We start from the raw sequence: 19,130 nt of genomic DNA on the forward strand, positions 1-19,130 counted from the left end.
ACCTGTGTCTCCCGCCCGTTGTACTTGAGGCTCCGCCTACCGCGTCATCACAGAATCTGCCCCGCCCCCACCCCGCCCAACACACCGGGCCCCGCCCTTCGTCCCGTACGCGGCGACCTATTCTCTGGCTTCTTTAAGGGGCATAGAGCAAGTACGCCATGTGCGTGCCAAAGTGCTAAGCAGACACGCCCCGGGTTGAGGGTTATGGAAGTCAGGTGGAGGGACTGAGGAGGTGGGGTGGGCACACGGAGCAGTCACTACCGAGCATGCTCAATCGAGGGTTCGACTACCGGCCTGGCTCGAGGGCTTAGCCCCGCAGAGGGACAGTGAGGCTGTCTTGTCGAGATACCATGGAAAAGTATCAGGTGCTGAGATGCCCCCAACCAAGGCCCAGAGTCCGTAGGTAGCAGGACAAGTCCGAGGTTCACACAGCCAGGCCCATCTTCCATCACAGGTTGACCCCATAATCCCCGCAAGTTTCCTCCTCTGAGTCCTCCTTCGAGTCCTCCCAGGGCCTCAGTTTCCCTCTAAAATGATGACTAATCGCCCATTCTGACCTCTGGTGCACGTGCCCTTCCCTCCATGTATGGGGGACTTTAAAGGGAGAACATAGAACCAAAAACCTGAGTGGATTTTTTTAAATTGCTTTTTTCCTGACACGTCAGATTTATTAAATGTCAGAGTCAGTTTATAAAAGCTTCGCTTTCGCGCATTCACTTCTCTTCTCTTTTCTAGCATTCTCTGAGAGAAGGTTTTAGATGCGTTAGCCAAGCAAATGCACTTGTGATGGCAGAAATGTTTAAAGAAAAAAAAAAATCCACTGCTCACTGACCCGGGGTTGGGCTCCAAAGACTCCCTGTATCCTCTGCATTCTATCCTTCCTGAACTGCCTACATATCTTGTCGCTTTCCCCACACTGACAGCAGCCTCAGTCCTCAGGCTCAGTCACCCTCTACCCGACAGCACTGATCTTATAAGATCTAGCTTGCAGACTAGTTCTGAAGGTGTGGCTTCAAACATGAGCTCTGGCTCAGACCCCAGAGTGCCATAGCCACAGGCAAGGCAGGACCTTGCTCCCTAGGCCTCAGTATCTCTCAAGTAAATTGTAGGTAGCACCAGTGCAGGTCACAGAGGATGACTGGGAAGGAAGCGCATCCTTCAGTGCTGAGCCCTAGAGGAAAGCGATGACTGCACCAGTTATATGCGTTAAGGGCCTTATTTGGATGTTGATGTTGGAGAAGGGTACTGGATGGGGGTGTCACTGGGGTTAAGAGCCACTGAAGCCCACTGTTCCCCAGGGGAACTTTCCCCTTGCAGGCCTGGGGGAGGTCCTGAGGCTGTAAAATAAGGGCTCCAGAATGGGTTTCAAGGGAAATTGTATTGGCTCCACCCTAGAGGGCTTCTCAGTCCATCACCGAAGACCATTTCCTCTACAGCAAAATTGAGAGAAGATGCTGGCTTGGGGCCCAGTGTGGACTCATCACGTGTGGGAAATCCAGAATAATGTGCACTTTCTCAAACTCTCTCTCTTCTCTGAGGGTAGATTTTGCAAAAGCTGAGTCCTGGGGCCCTAGGGGTGAACCTGGTGGTGGAGGAACTGGAAACTGAAACCAAGTACTTGATAAAGCAGGTAAGGTGCAGAGCCCTGTGAGGACAGTTTGCAGCAGTGGTTCTCCCACTGCTCACAATCCCAGCTCACAGAGGTCTCTCAGACTCCCCACGATCCTGAGACAAAGCCCCGCTGAGGCATGCTGTAGCATGAGACTTCCTGGAATCCCCTTTTTATTCCCCTCACTCTGGTGAGGAGAGATGTTAAGTCTTACTCAACTAACCACAATGCTGGCCGGCATGCCTGCCATCACTCACTGAACCCAGCAACCCTGCCAACCCAGAACAAAAACCCGTTTCACGGCCAAAGATGGTGAGACTCAGGAGTCCCATCCTCACTCACCGAGGTCGCAGTTTCCCAGAGGATTGAAATTTGATAAGGGGTACAGTGCCGCTGGTCTTACCAAAGGGGAAAGGGGTCAGGGGCAGAGAGGGTCCTAGAGGCTGAGCACAAGGCGCATGACTAGCAGAGCTGGGTGGGGTGCGGCTCCACAGGAGTACCCCAGGGAGGAGTACTGCCATACAAGCCCCTTAAACACCTTCCTCTGGGGTGCTGACTGCGACCTGGGGATGGGGTCTGGAGTGTTTTATCTACCTCCATTACTCGTTAGCTGTGGGGTCAGTTTCCTTATGTCACAGGCCAGTGGCCAAAGTGGCTGCCAGTCTTCTATACAAATAAAGGAGGGTTTGTTGTTTAAAGCTAGCTGCACCTTACCTGTTTTATGGTACACTCCTATACTCTCAGCATTTGGGAAGAAGGTAAATAAAGCTAAATTCAAGGCCAGCTTGCGCTGCACAGTAAAACCTTGTCTCGACAAGCAAGCACAAGCAAAATTAGCCATCTGGGTTTTCTTTTTTTTTTTTTTCGGAGCTGGGGACCGAACCCAGGGCCTTGCGCTTCCTAGGTAAGCGCTCTACCACTGAGCTAAATCCCCAGCCCCATCTGGGTTTTCTAAATAAAACTCAGGTGACGGGTTATAGGCAAGAGTCTGGTGACCTTCTGTTTGTAAGAATGGCACTGAGGTTGATAACACTGACAGTGTCCCTCATCGCCACAACTTCCTCCTCTCCTATCTGACAGCTGTGTCTCCTCCCAACTAGCGTTAGCTCGATTTGTTTCTCACCAGCTAAGCAACTGTGATAAATATCTTTACAGATCTTTATAGGGACTTCCTCCCCTTGAGCATATATAACTTCCTTAGGGGAAAAAAATCTGTGGAATAGGACTTCAGGAAATAATAAAAGAAATTTCTTCCTGTTTGTTTGTTTGTAGGACCTCTCTATGTAGCCCTGACTGTCCTAGAACTCAGTGTGTAGACCAGACAGGCTTCAAACTCAAAGATCCATCTGCCTGCCTCTTCCTCCATAGCACTGGGATTAAAAGTGTGCACTATTATACCACTGAACTACATCCCGTACCCAACACTGCTGCTTCAACTTACTCCCTTTTTTGGGTTTTTGGTTTGCTTTGGCTTTTTTGAGGCAGGGTTTCTCTGTGTAACCCTGGCTGTCCTGAAACTCACTCTGTAGACCAGGCTGGCCTCAAACTCAGAGATCTGCCTGCCTCTGCCTCCTGACTGCTGGGATTAAAGGTGTGTGCCACCACCACGCTGCCAATTTTATTCTTTATGATATTATAGAATAAGTGTTTTGTTTGGTTTTTTTTTTTTTTTTTTGAGACAAGATTGCACTAGGATTTTTATAAGTCCAGGGAGGCCTCAAGCTCAGAGATCCTCTTACTTCTACCTGCTAAGCACTGGGATTATAAACACAAGCCCAGTGAAGGATTTTTCTATCTTTGGCTGACTCTCCTATAAATGGTGTGGTAGCAATGATGATACTGGTGTTGGAGGCGATAGCTGATGTGGTAGTGATGATAGTGGTAGAGGCGGTGGAGGTGGTGGAGGCGGTAGTGGTGGTGGTGGTGGTGGTGGTGGTGGTGATGGTGGTAGTGGTGATGATGGTGATGTGGTGGTGGTGGTGGTGGTAGAGGTGGTGGTGGTGGTGGTGGTGGTGGTGGTGGTGGTGGTGGTGGTGGTGGTGGTGGTGGAGGTGATAGAGGTGGTGGTGGTGGTGGTGGTGATGATGGTAGTAGTGGTGATGATGGTGATGTGGTGGTGGTGGTAGTGGTAGTGGTGGTTAATGATAATGGTGGTGGGTAATGACAGAGATAGAGATCATGACAGCAGAGGTGGTAGGAGCCACTGTTCACTGCACATTTACTAATCGAGCTTGTCTTCCTGACACCTACAGGTAGAGTGTATTGATGAGCACCATGCCAACAAGGCCCTGGAGGAGGTAATGATCAGTGGTTCTCCTGGGACAGTCAGTGCTCAGCAAATACAGGAACTGGATTTCGTGCCCACCTGCTGAGTGACTGGGTGAAGTCACTTGCATGCAGTAAAGGAGTCCACATTTCCGGGACATCCATTTCTTAGTTACCACTTGGGACATCGTTCCCCTAATGGCTACTCTACTACTGACCATCTTTTAAGTCTTTATTTTTTTATTATTGTTCGAGGAGGACAAAATCCACCTTGCACAGCCATGTGTGGTGATCAGAGGACAACTTTGAGGGGTCAGTTCTCTCTTCCCATCTTTTTGTGTGTTCTGGAGGTCAAACCGAGACTGTCATGTTTTCTTTTCTTTTCCTATTTGTTTGATTATCAAAACAGGATGTCACTATGTAGCTCTTGCTAGAACTTACTCTTGCATTCCAAGCTGGCCTCAAACTCAGAGACCTGTCTGCTCTGCTTCCTCCTGAGTGCTAGGATTAACGGCATGCGCCACCACAGCTGGCTTGACCACCAAGTTTTGTTTTTTTTTTTTTTAAATATTTATTTATTTATTTTTCATGTATGTGAGTACACTGTAGCTGTCTTCAGACACACCAGAAGAGGGCATCAGATCCCATTACAGATGGTTGTGAGCCACCATGACCACCGAGTTTTTATTTAAAGCAAGCATTTTAACCCACCGAGCCATCTTGTCGACTCCCCATCTTTTTAAAAACAGGCCTTGTTTTCCTTACATTTGTTTAGCGTATACGCACATGTACACATGCATGACTCGTGCCACATGTAGGGAGGTCAGAAGACAGCTTTGGAGAGATGGCTTTCTCCTCGTGCCTTTACCCACCGACCCATCTCACATTTTCTGAAGTTGTTTTTTTTTTCATCAGACTTGGGGCTGTACCTCAGTGGTGAGCATGGGCCTCAAATTGCTCAGCGCTCTGGGTTCTATCTCCATCACTGGAAAAAAATGTTTTTCTTCTAGTTATAAAAGAAGAACAGTACAGAGCTTGGGAGACACAAAGAAAATGTTTAGAAAGAAAATTAAGTTAATCAGTTAGTTGAATGCGCCAATGCTCACTTGAAGTCCCAGCATTGACTGGATCTTGAGTTTGAGGCCAGCCTGGATGGCACTGTGAGATTCTGACTCAAGAGAGGAAGGGCTGAGATGTGGCTCTGTGGTAAAGCACCAGCCTCAAACACACAGGCCCTGGACTTGGTTCTCAGCATAGAATAGAAGAAAAGGAGAGAGGGAGAACAGGAGAGATGAGAGAGTCAGGGAAGGGTGAGAGGGTTGAAAATTGCCTTCACAGAGCCACAGGTAACTGCAGTTACCAGCTTGATAGATAGCAGCTAGGAGCCATTTCTTTGGGCCTCTCCAGAAATTTCATCTGAGTGAAAGGTGACTTCTCCTCCATAAATGGTCCCTTTAGGGTTGGCTTCCTTCTGGAGTGGCCTGCCCTTGCACATCACCAGTCAGCATGTCTTGTGTCACGCACAGTGTCACTGGAGCAGAAGTAGACCTTGTGTCACACACAGCGTCACTGGGGCAGAAGTCTGACGTGTGGGAAGAGCATGGGTGATTCCGCCCTCACACAGCCATGTGGTCCATTCCCATTCATGCCTGCCAGGCCAGGTGTTTCCCCACCCAGCTTCCAATCAAAGCAATGGTCCATCTGGCCACAGTGTTCAGGCAGCCATTGCTGCAGCCTGACTGGATTTATTTATCTTAAGTACTTCACTATGCCTTTGGACACAGCATCTTTTCCAGCCCAGCCTGACAGTCTCCGAGCACCCTCTGGGTCTGCACCAGTTCACTGGGGGTTGGAGGTCATGCTGGTTATCAAATCCAAGGCTCTATGCATGCTAGAAAAGGGCTCTAGGGGTTGGGGATTTAGCTCAGTGGTAGAGCACTTGCCTAGCAAGCGCAAGGCCCTGGGTTCGGTCCCCAGCTCCTAAAAATAGAAAAAGAAAAAAAAAAAAGAAAAAAAAGAAAAGGGCTCTATTCTTGAGCTTACCTTACAGCTTGTTACCATTTTCATATGTGCTTGTGGGGCTCAGAAAAGTTGAAGAACAAGTCTTGGTCACAAAGCCCGATCACCCCATTCTGGAGACCCACACCAGCCTCCTGGTCTCTCCCCAGCAGACTACGCAGCTTCCTTTCCCCCACGCCATGCCCTGCCCAGAGCCCTTATCTCATCTCTTGGTTGGAGTATGTAGCAGAGCAGTACTGACTGAGACACTCTGCTCCCTCTCTGTACAGCTGATGCCCCTGATGAAGCTCCAGCACTCCAACATCTCTGTGTACCATGAGATGTTCATCATGTGGGACAATGAGGTGGGTTGAAGCACCCACAGCCCAGCAGCTGACAGCACAGAATACTCTGAGAGGCAGGCATTTCCTGGGTCCTCTGCATGATCTCCGATGATCCCCCAACAACCTCATCATATGAGGCCCTGACAGCCCATTTCACAGAGTAGGATGTTGAGGCTAAGGGCAACCACTTCTGGGTCCGTCAGCTCTAACATAGCTGAAGCAAGAGGCCAGATGCTAGGCTCCAGACTGCACCTTTAGTGATGGAGTTTTTGACTTCTTTAGAAAGGGGCTGATCCTGAGGAGCTGCTTTCCTGGCCTCCCCTCTTGTCTCAAAGCTGTGGACCCCTCCCTCCCTTGGCAATAGGATAGGAACATTATTCTCATTTCATGGTGGGGTCTAAGGTGCCAGAGCCTCACAGTTAGTGGATCCTGAGTAGGGCTTCCCAGGCTTGTGTCCTGTTGGCAACTTGACTTCTTGCCTTTGCAATGAGTACAGCTTTCCTAAGTCACACCTCCAGAGGGGGACTGAGGGGGAAAAGGGACACTGAGCAGACTGAGGGGCTTCCACCATGTCCCATCTCCACATCAGTTTCCCTGCTGAGCTGACAACTCAGGGCTAGGGAGAGTCCTCACTGCAGGTACCCTACAGTTCCCCAAGCACCCTGATGCTTTCAGAGACTATCCTGCAGTTAAGGGGTAAAGACAACTCCATAAAGGGCTCTGCGTGTGCAGAGGCCAGGAACAACTGCAGTTTCCAAGAAGGCCAACTAACAACAAGGCCTGGTGTGGTAGGGCATAGGAACAGGGACAAGAGAGTAAGGGCATTAGGCATTGTTACCACTGCCACCACAAATTATAGCTACTGAAAGATGGCCTGGAGCAAGTGATCCTACGGAACCCCGAGGCCCCAATCTTTGAGTAGCTGATTAAGGGGCCTTGTCTTCTGACAGATCTCCTCTCTGTTCCTCTGCCTGGTGATGGATTATTACAACCAAGTAACCCTCCAGAACATCATGGAGAATAAGAGGAAGTTAAAAGAGGTTGTTGACACTGAGGTAAGAGATACTCTGGAGCCAGGTGTGATAGTGCATGCCTTTGGTCCCAGCATTCAGGAGGCAGAGGCAAGCAGATCTCTGTTGAGTTCGAGGCTAGCCTGGTCTACAAAAGTGAGTCCAGGACAGCCAGGGCTGGTTACACTGAGAAACCCTGTCTGGAAAAACCAGAGAGGGGGAGGGGGGAGCCACCTAAACCTATAACCTATACCCCTGAAGACGCCTGCAGGAAAAGACAGAGAGAACTTTGGATCTGGCCTTAGGCTTGTCTTACCTGTGTGGAGTCATTACACTTTTTTGTGCACTTTATCTCAGTTGTATAGCTTGAGGCTCTACAAATGTGCGTGAACCAGCCCCAGCCCCACCCAGCCCCAGCCCCAGCCCCAGCCCCAGCCCCAGCCCCAGCCCCAGCCCCAGCCCCAGCCCCAGCCCCAGCCCCAGCCCCAGCCACCACCCTGCACTAAGGGTTGGGCATTCTTAGTACCCAGAAGATCCCAGGGCAAAAGCAACTGATGGGGTTCTGCCTCCAGAGACCGCAATGCACTGCCTGAAATGCATCCAGATGACTTCAGTGTATGTGGCTCAAATCTGAACACACGTTGTCCAGTCAGCCCCATGCCTCTGAGGTCTAGCCTTGCCTTGATGCTCTTCCTGTGGTCAGCTAGCTGCCTTTGCTCATGGCAAGGAAGTGCTCAGTGAGTCTGCCTCTCCTGCGCTGGTGAGCCTTTGATCACCCCCAGAGCAGGGCTGTAGAGTATGGCTGCCAGGAGCATTGGTGGACGGGCTATCTTTCTTACCTAATCATGTAGAACTAGGTGTTTTGCTGGGTCAGAGAGTAGAGGATGTGGCCTCAGTAGGCATTCTAACAGAAGCTGGTTTACTCTCCCCAGAAACAAAAAGGGCTTCCCTTCCATACGGCTCTTTGGCCTGTCTTTGTATCATTGAGCCTGTTTTTTCCCTGTCAGGTGTTCAAGGTGATATTCTATTATAACTTTAATTTGCACTTCCATATCACTAGTCCTGACAAGCACATTTGCATATGTGTTTTTGTTTGTTATGTTTATTTTATTTTATTTTATTTTGAGGTGACCATGAACTCACACACTAAGGATGACCTTGAACTGATACTCCTGTCTCCCTTCCTCAGTGCTGGGATTCTATGCCTCTATAACTACAATCAGCAACATTTGGGCCATTTGGAGTTCTGTGCCCTTTTACACTTTTAACTCCTCTTCCCATTCAAATTGTTTTCTTGTTGATTTGCAAACATTCTTTACATATGGTAGACATCAGTGTCCATATATCTTACCCAGACTGGGACTTGCCAGTTCATTTATTTGATACTACCCTGTAATAAGCAGTGCTTGCTGTAATAGAGGCTAGTTCTCCACGTGGCCAGGGCATTTTGGACCTGGCTTAAGCAGCCTTCCCTACTCCAAGGTCACAAGGTTCTCCTTAATTTTCTTCTAGAAGTTTATGAACTTTTACTTTTTTTTTTTTTACCTTTGGCACAAGTACCCTCCCAAGATCTGAGTATGATTTCCTCTGAGAATTTCTGTACTCCTGTGGCCCAAGTGTCATCTCCCTGAGAGGCTCAGAGGGAGCAGCGTAGTTCACTTCATTGCTGTGCCTCAGAGGCAGGCTCTGGAGTGGGCTTGCACCTCTGTCATTGGTAGAAATCTTAGAAACAGAAATAGTCTCAGAAGCCATGAAATGAGATCTTCTATCAGGACAAGGGTCACAGCAGGAGGAGCAGCCAGTCTCTGGCACCTCAGGGTGTCTTTTAATCCTGATATGAGATTCAGGAGTCCTAGGTACACAGTTTGAAAATGGCAGCCCTGAGCACTAGGTGCACTTTGTGTCGTCCCATGTTGCTGTCTCACAGGCTCTTTGCACTCTGATGGTATAAAGTGCAAGCCATGACAGGCACTCCAGGGCTTCAGCATTAGTGGTAGGACACCTGGTATCTCCAGCTTGTCATTGTTCCCCTCACTGCTTTGGGTGTTCGTATACAGCTTTGCAGAGATGCCTTGGGGGATCCCTGGACCCCTTCCAATGTCACCTCCCCTGCTTCTTCCTCAGTGGATGCACACCATACTAAGCCAGGTGTTGGATGCCATCCAGTACCTACATGAGTTGAACATCGTTCACAGGTGATGGAGCCTCCTCTGGAGATCAGCCACAACTCCTAGGCCCAGAGGCCCAGGCCCGGATTTGGACAGGATGGGGCACCTTCTGTGGACTCCCCTTCTTGGCTGAGAGAACGGGGAGTTTCCTTATGAAGCCCCTGATTGCCTGACTCACCCCAAAGGCACTGGGCTGTGGGAGTGTGGGGGCCAAACAGGGTGGTTCTAAAGGGCGAGGAAGCAGAGATAAGATGCCAAGGAAGAGAGGTGAGGTTGCCTGTAGTGCACAGCCTCTGGACAGGCCAATAAGAGTTGCTGCAATCCAAGCCTAGTCTTTGACCCTTGCACTCAGCTTCAGGCCCAAGATGTTCAGTGGGAAGAATCTGGGTAGTGGCTATCCATATGAGCAAAGAGAATAGAGTGCCCATGTTAATGCCGGAAGTATGGAATGATAGATACCTAATGATGGATACCTCCTCTAATGAAGGACCTCAGTGTTTGTACTTACAACGGGCTTCTTCCCTAATGTACAGAAACTAGATGTCATGTCCTAGGAAGCAATTATTTAATACGTAAACTGAGCACAGCATTTTCTGGAGGAGTGAAAGGGCTGGAACTGGGCTGGTTGGAAAAGCAGGCTTAAGGCTCAGGCATGTGCTAGCCCAAACCCAGGCAGCTGCGTGGTATCAGGGGGCCCTGTTCTTGGTTTCAGGAACCTCAAGCCTTCCAACATCATCGTCATTAACAACAGCTACTGTAAACTGCAAGACTTGAGCTCCCAGGCACTGATGACCCATGAAGCCAAGTGGAATGTCCGAGCAGAAGAAGGTGGCAAGGGAGGAGTGGGAATAAGTGGCGAAGGAGGTGGTGGCTCTTGGCACCCAGAGAGCAGTAGTTACTCTTGGGGCTGGGCTTTTTAACTCCGAAGGTCTAGAGATCTCCAACCTATGGAATAACACACTAGGTTTGCCACTGTGGGAAGGTGCAGGGTCCAAAGGACTCCAACATGTAAAAGAGAGCCTTGGGGGACAAAGCAATGGTTGTGGTTCCCTAAAGATATTAATTCTTATGGGAAAGAAAGTACCCAAAAAGGACAGAAGCTACATAGAAGGGTACAGAAGTTCTCTGGGAGGTAGGCACTGACTTTGCATGTTAGAGACTTGAAATTGTCCAGGAGACAGAAAGATGTTAGGGTAAAAGGGGTGGGGTATATCAACCTGTAACACTGTCATAGACAGACAGACAGGCAGACAGACAGACAAACAGACAGACAGAGCAACCTGGGAAGAGAATTTAGAGTCCTGTGGTGGCAGTGGTAGTCCTTAAAACATAGAGGATAGCTGGGTGAGTAGATAAATGGGTAGACAGATGGGTGGGTTGATGAATAAGTGGGTACATGAACAGGGTGTATGGAGGTATCAATGGGGTGTGCCCTTGGAGTCTGACCCATTGCTGTTTGGCTGGGGACTGGAGGTTTAGAAATGGAGTGACTACCCAAGTCCAGGCACACTGATAGAACAGGGTCAGGACACTGTTTCTGAAGGCTTTAGGTTCAGGAATAAGGCAATTCAGCCAGAACTTTGCCCTAAGGTCCTAACATTTAAAGGGGGTGAGCTGTTCATGGAGAGCCACATTTTGGCTTTTCTGGAACATGTCTCTCTCGTCTCCTGCCTGTTGTCACGCAGAGAGGCACACACTCAGGCCAGCCTGGCAGACAGCTGCCCAGATGGACAAGCCTCCCTAGTGGAGTAAGGTCTGTCAGGACAGTGGCCTCGTTGCCTAAGCTTGCACTTTCTTTTTTTTTTTTTTTTTTGAGAGAGAGAGAGAGAGAGAGAGAGAGAGAGAGAGAGAGAGAGAAGCGAAGATGCTAAAACTGTCCTGGTTGCTAAATATTTTAACCAAGGACAAACAAACATTTTTGCTTATACGTTTGTTTTTGGCTTACTGATTCATGTGGCCATTCTGACTTCTAGATTTTTCTGGTAGTATACGCTTCCCTATGCTGGAGTATAGACATTTATGTACTTTAATCAATAATTAACATTGATAAAGAGTTTTAGGCAACTAATGCGTATAACCCTTGTTACTTTCAGTAGAGAAAAGCTTGCACTTTCCATCCCACCCAAAGAGGGTGACCGAAGGGGCTCCTATTCGGAGCCCTTGCAAAGGACCACTGACATGGGGACAGTGTAGCTGAGTCCAGTGGGGCAAGCACTGTAGTCTCCGCACTGGGAGGTGGACAACCAAAAGAGGAGTGATAGTGCCGGGGGCCAGGCTGGCTCTGTCCTGTTCTTCTCCCCAGGGAACGTAGCACTCAGTGGGTCTTCCACCTTGATTCTGCCCACAGACCCCTGCCAGAAGTCCTGGATGGCTCCTGAAACTCTCAAATTCTCCTTCTCCATCAAATCCGACATCTGGTCCCTGGGCTGCATCATTTTAGACATGGCCACGTGCTCCTTCCTGAATGTGAGCTCCCTATGGGGAGGCTGCCTACTTTCATCCTACCCTCTTTCTTTCTCTGGCCCATGGAGGCTCACTATGCTCACTTTCCTCAGGCCCCTGCCTCAGCTCTTGCTGGGCCTGACGAGAGAGCACTGATAGATACCTTCCTGGCTGAGAAAAGCCCAGGTGATGCCCTCTTTCCTTGAAGGACGCAGAAGCCATGCACCTGCGGAAGTCCATTCGCCACCATCCAGGCAGCCTGAAGCCCATCCTGAAAACCATGGAGGAGAAGGAAATCCCTGGTACAGATGTCTACTATTTGCTTCTGCCCTTTATGCTGCATATCAACCCCTCTGATCGACTATCAATCAAGTAAGCTCAAAGCGAGGTCTTCTTTTAACCCATTCCTATACCTTTCAGAGTTCCACCTTAACACACGCAGCTGTCCTGATTTGCCCACACAAACCACCTGGCAGCCGCTAATCTTAAATAGATGGTGGGATTTTTTTTGTTTTGTTTTAAGATTAGGTCTTACCGGGGGTTGGGGATTTAGCTCAGTGGTATAGCAAGCGCAAGGCCCCCAGCTCCAGGGGGGTGGGGTGGGGATTAGGTCTCACTATGGCCCAGGCTAACTGCAAATCCTCCTGCCTCAGCTTCCTGACTGCTGGAATTACAAGTGTGTTAATCTGGCTTGAATACATGTCTCTTCCAAAAGGATGCAGGTGGCCCTACTTTCCCACTGGGTGCAGGGACTTAACCTTAAGGACATATATATTACTTTCAGGAGACCAGGAAACGTTTCTCTTCTAATAATGTCAGCCAGAAAACCTGTTCATGTTGTTAAGGGAGGTGTGTGAAGGCAGAAGTGCTAGCCCCAAGACCATCCTTGGGGGCTCTGCTGTCCATGGAAGGAGTCCTGTGATTTCAGAGTAGAGTAGGCCCCTAGAAGTGGAACTACAAGGATAGTTACTAGATACACATGGAGTACAGAGAGCCCACCCACCAGGAAGCCTGTGTTCAGTGTCTGCCACTGTGGATCACCCGCTGGTATTCTGTGCCCCTTTGCCAGGGATGTGATTCACGTCACCGTCATGAGCAACTCCTACATGACCTCCTGTGTTGCTCTGAACATGCAGCGGCAGGTGGTGCCCATCTTCATCACTGACGTACTGCTAGAGGGCAACATGGCCAACATCTTAGGTGATGGGGACACGGTGGGCAGCGCTGGCAGCTGCTGTGGCCGGGGCACTAGTTTCAGATGCTTGGTGTCTCTCTCCCACAGCTTGGTCCTAGGCCTGCTGCTTATGCAGGATTAGTGAGTGGGAACAGTGTCCAGGTTACGCCCCTGTACATAATGTACACGGTTGCTGTCAGTAGCCTGGCTCTGCCAATGTTCTCTGTTCTCATTGGTCAGATCCCCTGTGTCGTTAAGACAGTTAAGACCTGTTCACTGCCTATGTTCTCAGGGTCCTGTGCTCTTTTGCTGCACCCCGTAGGGAGCTGGCTGTGTGCTTCCTATGTGCATGGCAGCAGGCACTGTGGGCTCAGGAACAGGCTCACAGAGACTTGGGTTTGATTTTCAGTTGAGTCCCCTTGGCCTGAGGCTAAGAATACTGACTTCACAGCCTGATTGTTGTAGGGCTACAGCCTGCTCCTTCATGGCTTGGTCCTCAGTAGGGTTTTCTATATCCTCGTTCCTTCAGATGTCATGCAGAATTTCTCCCATCGACCAGAGGTCCAACTCAGAGCCCTTAACAAGCTTCTGACAATGCCAGAGGATCAGCTAGGTAAAAGTTCTCATCTTCCCCAGAGACTCCCGGGAAAGGCTGGGAGGTGGGAACTATCAAGCTTTTACTACAGACTTTCCTGGCCAGTGCTACTAACTGGGACTCTTCTTGATTCCATGTTTATTAGTGAAGGAGGGTGGGAGAGAGGCTGGCTTCTCTGCATGATTGCCAACAGGTCAACAGGAAATCCATCTAGCATCAGGGAGGCCGAAGCAAAAAAGATTGAGAGCCAGCCAGCCTGATCTATAGGGAGACAAGGCTTTTTGTTTTGCTTAACTTTGTTAACACTTTCTGGGTGACATAGTGATACTAGAAATCGATCCCAGGGCCTTGTGCAATGCTGGTTAACTGAACTACCTCCCTAGCTCTTGTTTGCAGTTTGAGAAAGAGTCTAAATTGCCTATGCTAGTCTCAAACTCGCTGTGTAGTCCAAAAGGTCCTTGAACTTCTAATCCTTCTGCCTCTGGAGTACCCGCGAGTACCAGCACCTTCACCTGGTCGAAGAGACCCTTCTCTCTGTCCCTTCATCTCTACAGGGGGCCTGAGTTGCTTGTTCTCCACTTTTATAAACAACACCATGACTGAAATGGGTTACAATGCCGACAGTGGGCCTCACCAACCCCCCAGAGCTGCCTCTTGCTCAGCCTCATCAGAGTGGGTTTGTTGTAGCTGTTTCCTGGGTAGCAGTGTCCCTAAATCCAAGATCCTTATCACAAGCCATGTCTCAGCTCAGTCACAGCCACAGGCCCTGGGGTCAAGCAGGCTGGGTTTCCTTGTTTCATGAAGCTGCTCCAACTCTGTGCCTTAGCACTGGGCATAGTGTCATGTTCCTGGGCTCTGTCACTCTAGAGGCTGAGGCAGGAGAGCCGCTAGAGCCCAGGAACTCCAAATTAACCTGGACAACCCAGAATGCAGACCTTGGCAGCTGATCAACTGCTTATACTCTATGAATACATGGGCTGGTCACTCTCTCTTCTCTGCCCTTGTGTCCACCCACCTGGATTCTCCGGCGGGCTCCCAGCAGCCTCTGGGTGCCGCATCTGGGTCACACAGCCCAGCTCCTGCTGTGCACTCCACAGGCCTGCCGTGGCCCACAGAGCTGGTAGAGGAGGTCATCACCATCATAAAGCAGCATGAGAAGGTCCTGGATATTCTGCTCAGCGCCTGCTCCCTGCTGCTGCGTGTTCTGGGCCAAGGTGGGCAGGCAGGGTGAAGGAGCTCTTCCCTCCCACCCATCCCTAGCCTCTCTCTGCTGTTCCTGTTTGAGCTTAAGTGACTCCATCTCAGAGTGATGGAGGGCATAGTTAGGAGTCTGTATACACTGGGTCTACATGGGGCCTGACCCAGCCTTCTGGGACCCTGGACAAGTTCCCCAGCTATGACATAGGAGCTAGACAGGTGAGTCTTCTGGGCTTTCTTGAGCAGGAGAGGTTTGGAGGATGATTGCCAGCAGGGGACAGGACTACACTGAAGTTCTTAGTAGAAGTCCTTGTCACTGAGTCCCCCCTAGTTCTTTGAAACAGGAAGAAAGCTTAACTAGCTCCATCTTTTAGCCTGGAGCATCTAGTTACTCCTTTACCTTTCTAGTCTTAATACTGAGGGTCTACTCACCACACAGATTGTGTCTTTCTCTTGGTGCTTGTGTGTCAAATCCAGGCCCCCTTGCATGCCAGGCAAGCACTATACCACTGGGCAAAAGCCCATAAATACTTTAATTCAAAGAGGTGATGCTGTCCCCAGCTAGGAAGGGAGGACTCTTGTCCATCTTAGAGCCCCAGCTGCGGGCTTGACCGATGCTCTTTCCCTGGCCCAATCAGCACTGGCGCATGACTCAGAAGCTGAGATCCCGAAGAGCAGCTTGATCACCTCCTTCCTGATGAATGCCTTGCAGAGCCACCCTAACTCTGAAGGCCTTGTTCTTGTGACCTACAATGTGCTCAGCATCATCTCTAGCCAAGGTGTGTGGCCTTTGCCCTTGTTTCTGCTCTAGGGCAGAGTAGAGGCTTTGGGAGGAGGGTGGAAGTGGGGCTCGTTCCCAAGATGGAGAGCCATACTGTTCTCTGTTTACAGTGGCAGCTATGGGCACCTCTCGGAAGCTGGGGACAGTGGCCAAGAACTGAATGGCTGGCTAGTGGGTCAAATCAAGGCTAGGCACCGGGCTACTCAGACTTCTTACCCACACTTAAGCCCACTTGGGTGAGAGGGGTATTAGGATTAGGCATTAAAATAGACCAGCCAGGCAGATTAGGTGTTGCATCAGCCCACGGGGAAAAGGTAGTGCTGGGGAAGGCTTCCTGGAAACTTCCCTTCCAAGTGCTATGGCTGCTCACAGGACAGATCTCAGAGGAGCTAGAAGAGAAGAGATTGTTTGAGCTTGCCCAAAAGCACCTGGAGCGCTTCCAAGAGGACAGGGACATCTGCCTCGGTATCCTGAGCCTGCTCTGGTCCCTCCTGGTAGATGGTGAGGCCCTCCTGCATAAGCCCCACTGCATGAGACCTACTAGAGAAGTTCTCAACCTGTGGATCTTAACCGCACAGGAATGAGTTTCACAGGGATCCCCTGAAACTATCAGGAAACACAGAGATTTACATTATAGTTTATAATAGTAGCAAAATTACAATTATGAAGTAGCAACAACAATACTTTTATGGTTGGGGGTCACTGAAACATGAACTGTATCAACGGTTCTAAGTCTGTCATGATGACCAACAGATTAAGAACTGGTGCTTGACAGCTTGTCCCTTACACACAGGAGGGCAATCCCAGGCCCCATGGGGATCCTTGGGGAGCCTAGTTCATGGGCACAGTGAGACACTACTGGGTAAGAAAGAACACTCTGTCCAGAGGTCACCAGAGCATTTGAGGCCCTATCCTGGTTTCCAGGCCTTCTCTTCTAGATACTAACTTGCCAAGGAAAGAGAGCTCCAAGCTATGGCAACCCAAGAATACCACAGAGATCCTGCTAATGCCACTAATGCTAAAGTCCCCATCTCTACTGAGGTCTATTGCAAACTCTGGCAGTGGAAAGCCCCATTTCCCATTTCTGAGGACACCTGTCCCCTTGATTCTCCTCTGTTGTTCTTGGTGAGAGGGGGCAGTGTAGAGGGGCACATATACAGCAGGTACTTCTGTTCATTCCTGGCTTGGCGTCCCCCATCTCTGTCCTGGATCTAGTTGACACTGTGAACAAAGAGCCCTTGGAGAACCTCTCAGTCTCAGTCACCTGGGTGCTGGCTTTTCATCAAGAGGACATGGAAGTAACAGAGGCTGGCTGCGCAGTGCTCTGGCTTCTGTCCTTGATGGGTGAGCAGCCTGAGGCCTTGGTTAACAGGGAGGGTGAGCCTGGACACACAGACAAGGCTTGTTCTTTGCAGGCTGCATAAAGGAGGGTCAGTTTGAGCAGGTGGTCGTGCTGCTGCTGAGAAGCATCCAGCTATGTCCTGGCAGAGTACTGCTGGTGAACAATGCACTCCGCGGCTTGGCCAGCCTTGCAAAGGTGTCTGGTAAGTCTGAGACAAGCCAGGCTGCCACCTGGAGGTGGAACAAAAGCCAGCTCCCTCCAGTGATGTCCACCTGGTGACCCCAAACTAGAAGAGGAAGAAGCCTCCAGGAAACACCCCTGGGACTTCTCCATGTTTGGTGTCTTGGGTCTACCTGCCCACTAGATTCACATCCCACAGCTGCACAGGTTCCCTACACATAGGTCTGTCTCCAAGTCCAGGCTTATGCCAGGTCTCCCACTAAGCAGCGTCAGTCTTTCTTTGTAGAGAACCCTGGGTCCAGGGTCATGCAATGCTCCCACCCTGGTCTGTCAGGGCTCCAAGGGCTATCTCCTTGGCTTCACTCCTGCTCATTTCTACCCGTGACAGTCTACTGGGCTACTCAAACTAGTGGGGCCTCCTGGAGGGCAGTTGGGAATCTTGTTTCCTAATTTGACCCTGACACCCTTACACAAAGTACCTTGTTTTTTTTTTTTTTTTTTTTTTTTGGTTCTTTTTTTTCGGAGCTGGGGACCGAACACAAAGTACCTTGTGAGGGAGGTTTCGGCCCCTCTGAGGTCCAGTTAACTGCTTCAGGGTAGGAGGGCCACCTGCACAGGAGGCTCTTCTCCATAGTGCCACACCAAGGCCTCCATTTCCTTGCAAGGCAGAGGAACATAAGTGCTGTATTTCCCTTGGGCATGGGGCTCATTGCTAACAAGTGCAAAGCTTGTAGAGAAGCAAAGTCGTGCAACCACCTCTTACATTTTACAGAGCAGGAACAGCCCTGACTTAGGAGCTTCCTTCACAGAAGGCAAGGGTTCCTTGCAGAAGAGCTCTCCCAGCAACCTTATGACCAGTCATGCTACTTGCCGGACACTGAGTACAGGGAGCTGAGAAGTAGAGCGGCTGCAAAGGAGCTACACTAGACTCTATTATATACACAAATTTCCATGCCTCCCACTCCAGAACTGGTGGCCTTCCGAACAGTAGTACTGGAAGAGGGCAGCAGTGGCCTCCACCTCGTCCAAGACATCTACCAGCTCTACAAGGATGACCCTGAGGTGGTGGAGAACATCTGCATGCTGTTGGCCCAACTGGCCTCCTACAGTGAGGACCCTTACTTACCTTGTCCTCTCTGTGGCAGGAAGGGAAGGAGCCCCAGAGCCTGGTCTCAAACCCCTGTAACTTGCCACTCATTCACTGAGTCAAAGTGGCACCTGACCAACCTTAACCGGCTGGTGGGCAAGGATCCTGAACCTCCCCATCTTCTCCGCTCCCCTGCAGAGGAGATCCTGCCAGAGATGATGTCTGGAGGCATCAAAGACCTAGTCCAGGTGATCCGGGGGCGCTTTACCTCCAGTCTGGTAAGTAATGATGACACTTTTTACTTTTTTTTTTTTTTTTGGTTCTTTTTTTCGGAGCTGGGGATCGAACCCAGGGCCTTGCGCTTCCTAGGTAAGCGCTCTACCACTGAGCTAAATCCCCAGCCCCATGATGACACTTTTTATCAAGCCAGAACACTTGCGTTGCACTGACTCAGAGCTCCACACGCCTTTCCCTGTGACTGGGCTGAATCCAACCCCAAATGAGAAGTGCAGCCAGACCACCTGAAAGATTCCATCAGTCCGGGTTATGTCATCAAAGTAATTGCTCCTGGATCCTGAAGCCACTGTTTCCGCCTTCTAGGAGCTGATTTCTTATGCTGATGAGATACTTCAGGCATTGGAAGCAGCTACACATCCTAGCCCCCAGGAGGATCAGCTTGAACCTCCTGCAATGCTGGAAGCCTCCAAGGTCTCCCCACTGCAGGCAGATCCTCTCCTCAGGCCCTGACATGCTGCCCTCCAGGTCCTGTGGTAAGGGAAAGTATCACTAGGTCCAGTATTGTATCTTGCACTCCATGGTGACTAATAAAGAAGCCCCAGGGTATTCCTGGCATACCTGGCCATTGTGTCCGTGGTCCTGCCTTGCAGGGTCTCACAAAATTCTAGATGATGGGAAAAAAAAACTGAACTTCCACACAC

The 19,130-nt window shown here is 50.1% G+C and overlaps 1 protein-coding gene across 4 annotated transcripts; it reads left to right on the top strand.

Moving 5' to 3' along the window:
• Positions 1–81: 81 nt before the first annotated feature.
• On the top strand, positions 82–19,052 carry Stkld1 (serine/threonine kinase-like domain containing 1). Of its 4 annotated transcripts, none has more exons than XM_087652566.1 (19): positions 82–365; positions 1,544–1,630; positions 3,862–3,906; positions 6,163–6,237; positions 7,167–7,271; positions 9,351–9,421; positions 10,107–10,222; positions 11,742–11,860; positions 12,045–12,208; positions 12,906–13,036; positions 13,540–13,623; positions 14,703–14,819; positions 15,441–15,581; positions 15,956–16,048; positions 16,799–16,927; positions 16,999–17,127; positions 18,073–18,213; positions 18,391–18,470; positions 18,793–19,052. In XM_087652566.1, exons 1-19 carry the CDS (start codon positions 351–353, stop codon positions 18,937–18,939), a joined length of 1,989 nt encoding a protein of 662 aa, XP_087508692.1. In that variant the 5' UTR covers positions 82–350; the 3' UTR covers positions 18,940–19,052.
• Positions 19,053–19,130: the final 78 nt, after the last annotated feature.

This window comes from Rattus norvegicus, chromosome 3 (assembly GCF_021556685.1).
Source record: "Rattus norvegicus strain SHRSP/BbbUtx chromosome 3, alternate assembly SHRSP_T2T, whole genome shotgun sequence".
NCBI classification, from domain to species: domain Eukaryota; kingdom Metazoa; phylum Chordata; class Mammalia; order Rodentia; family Muridae; genus Rattus; species Rattus norvegicus.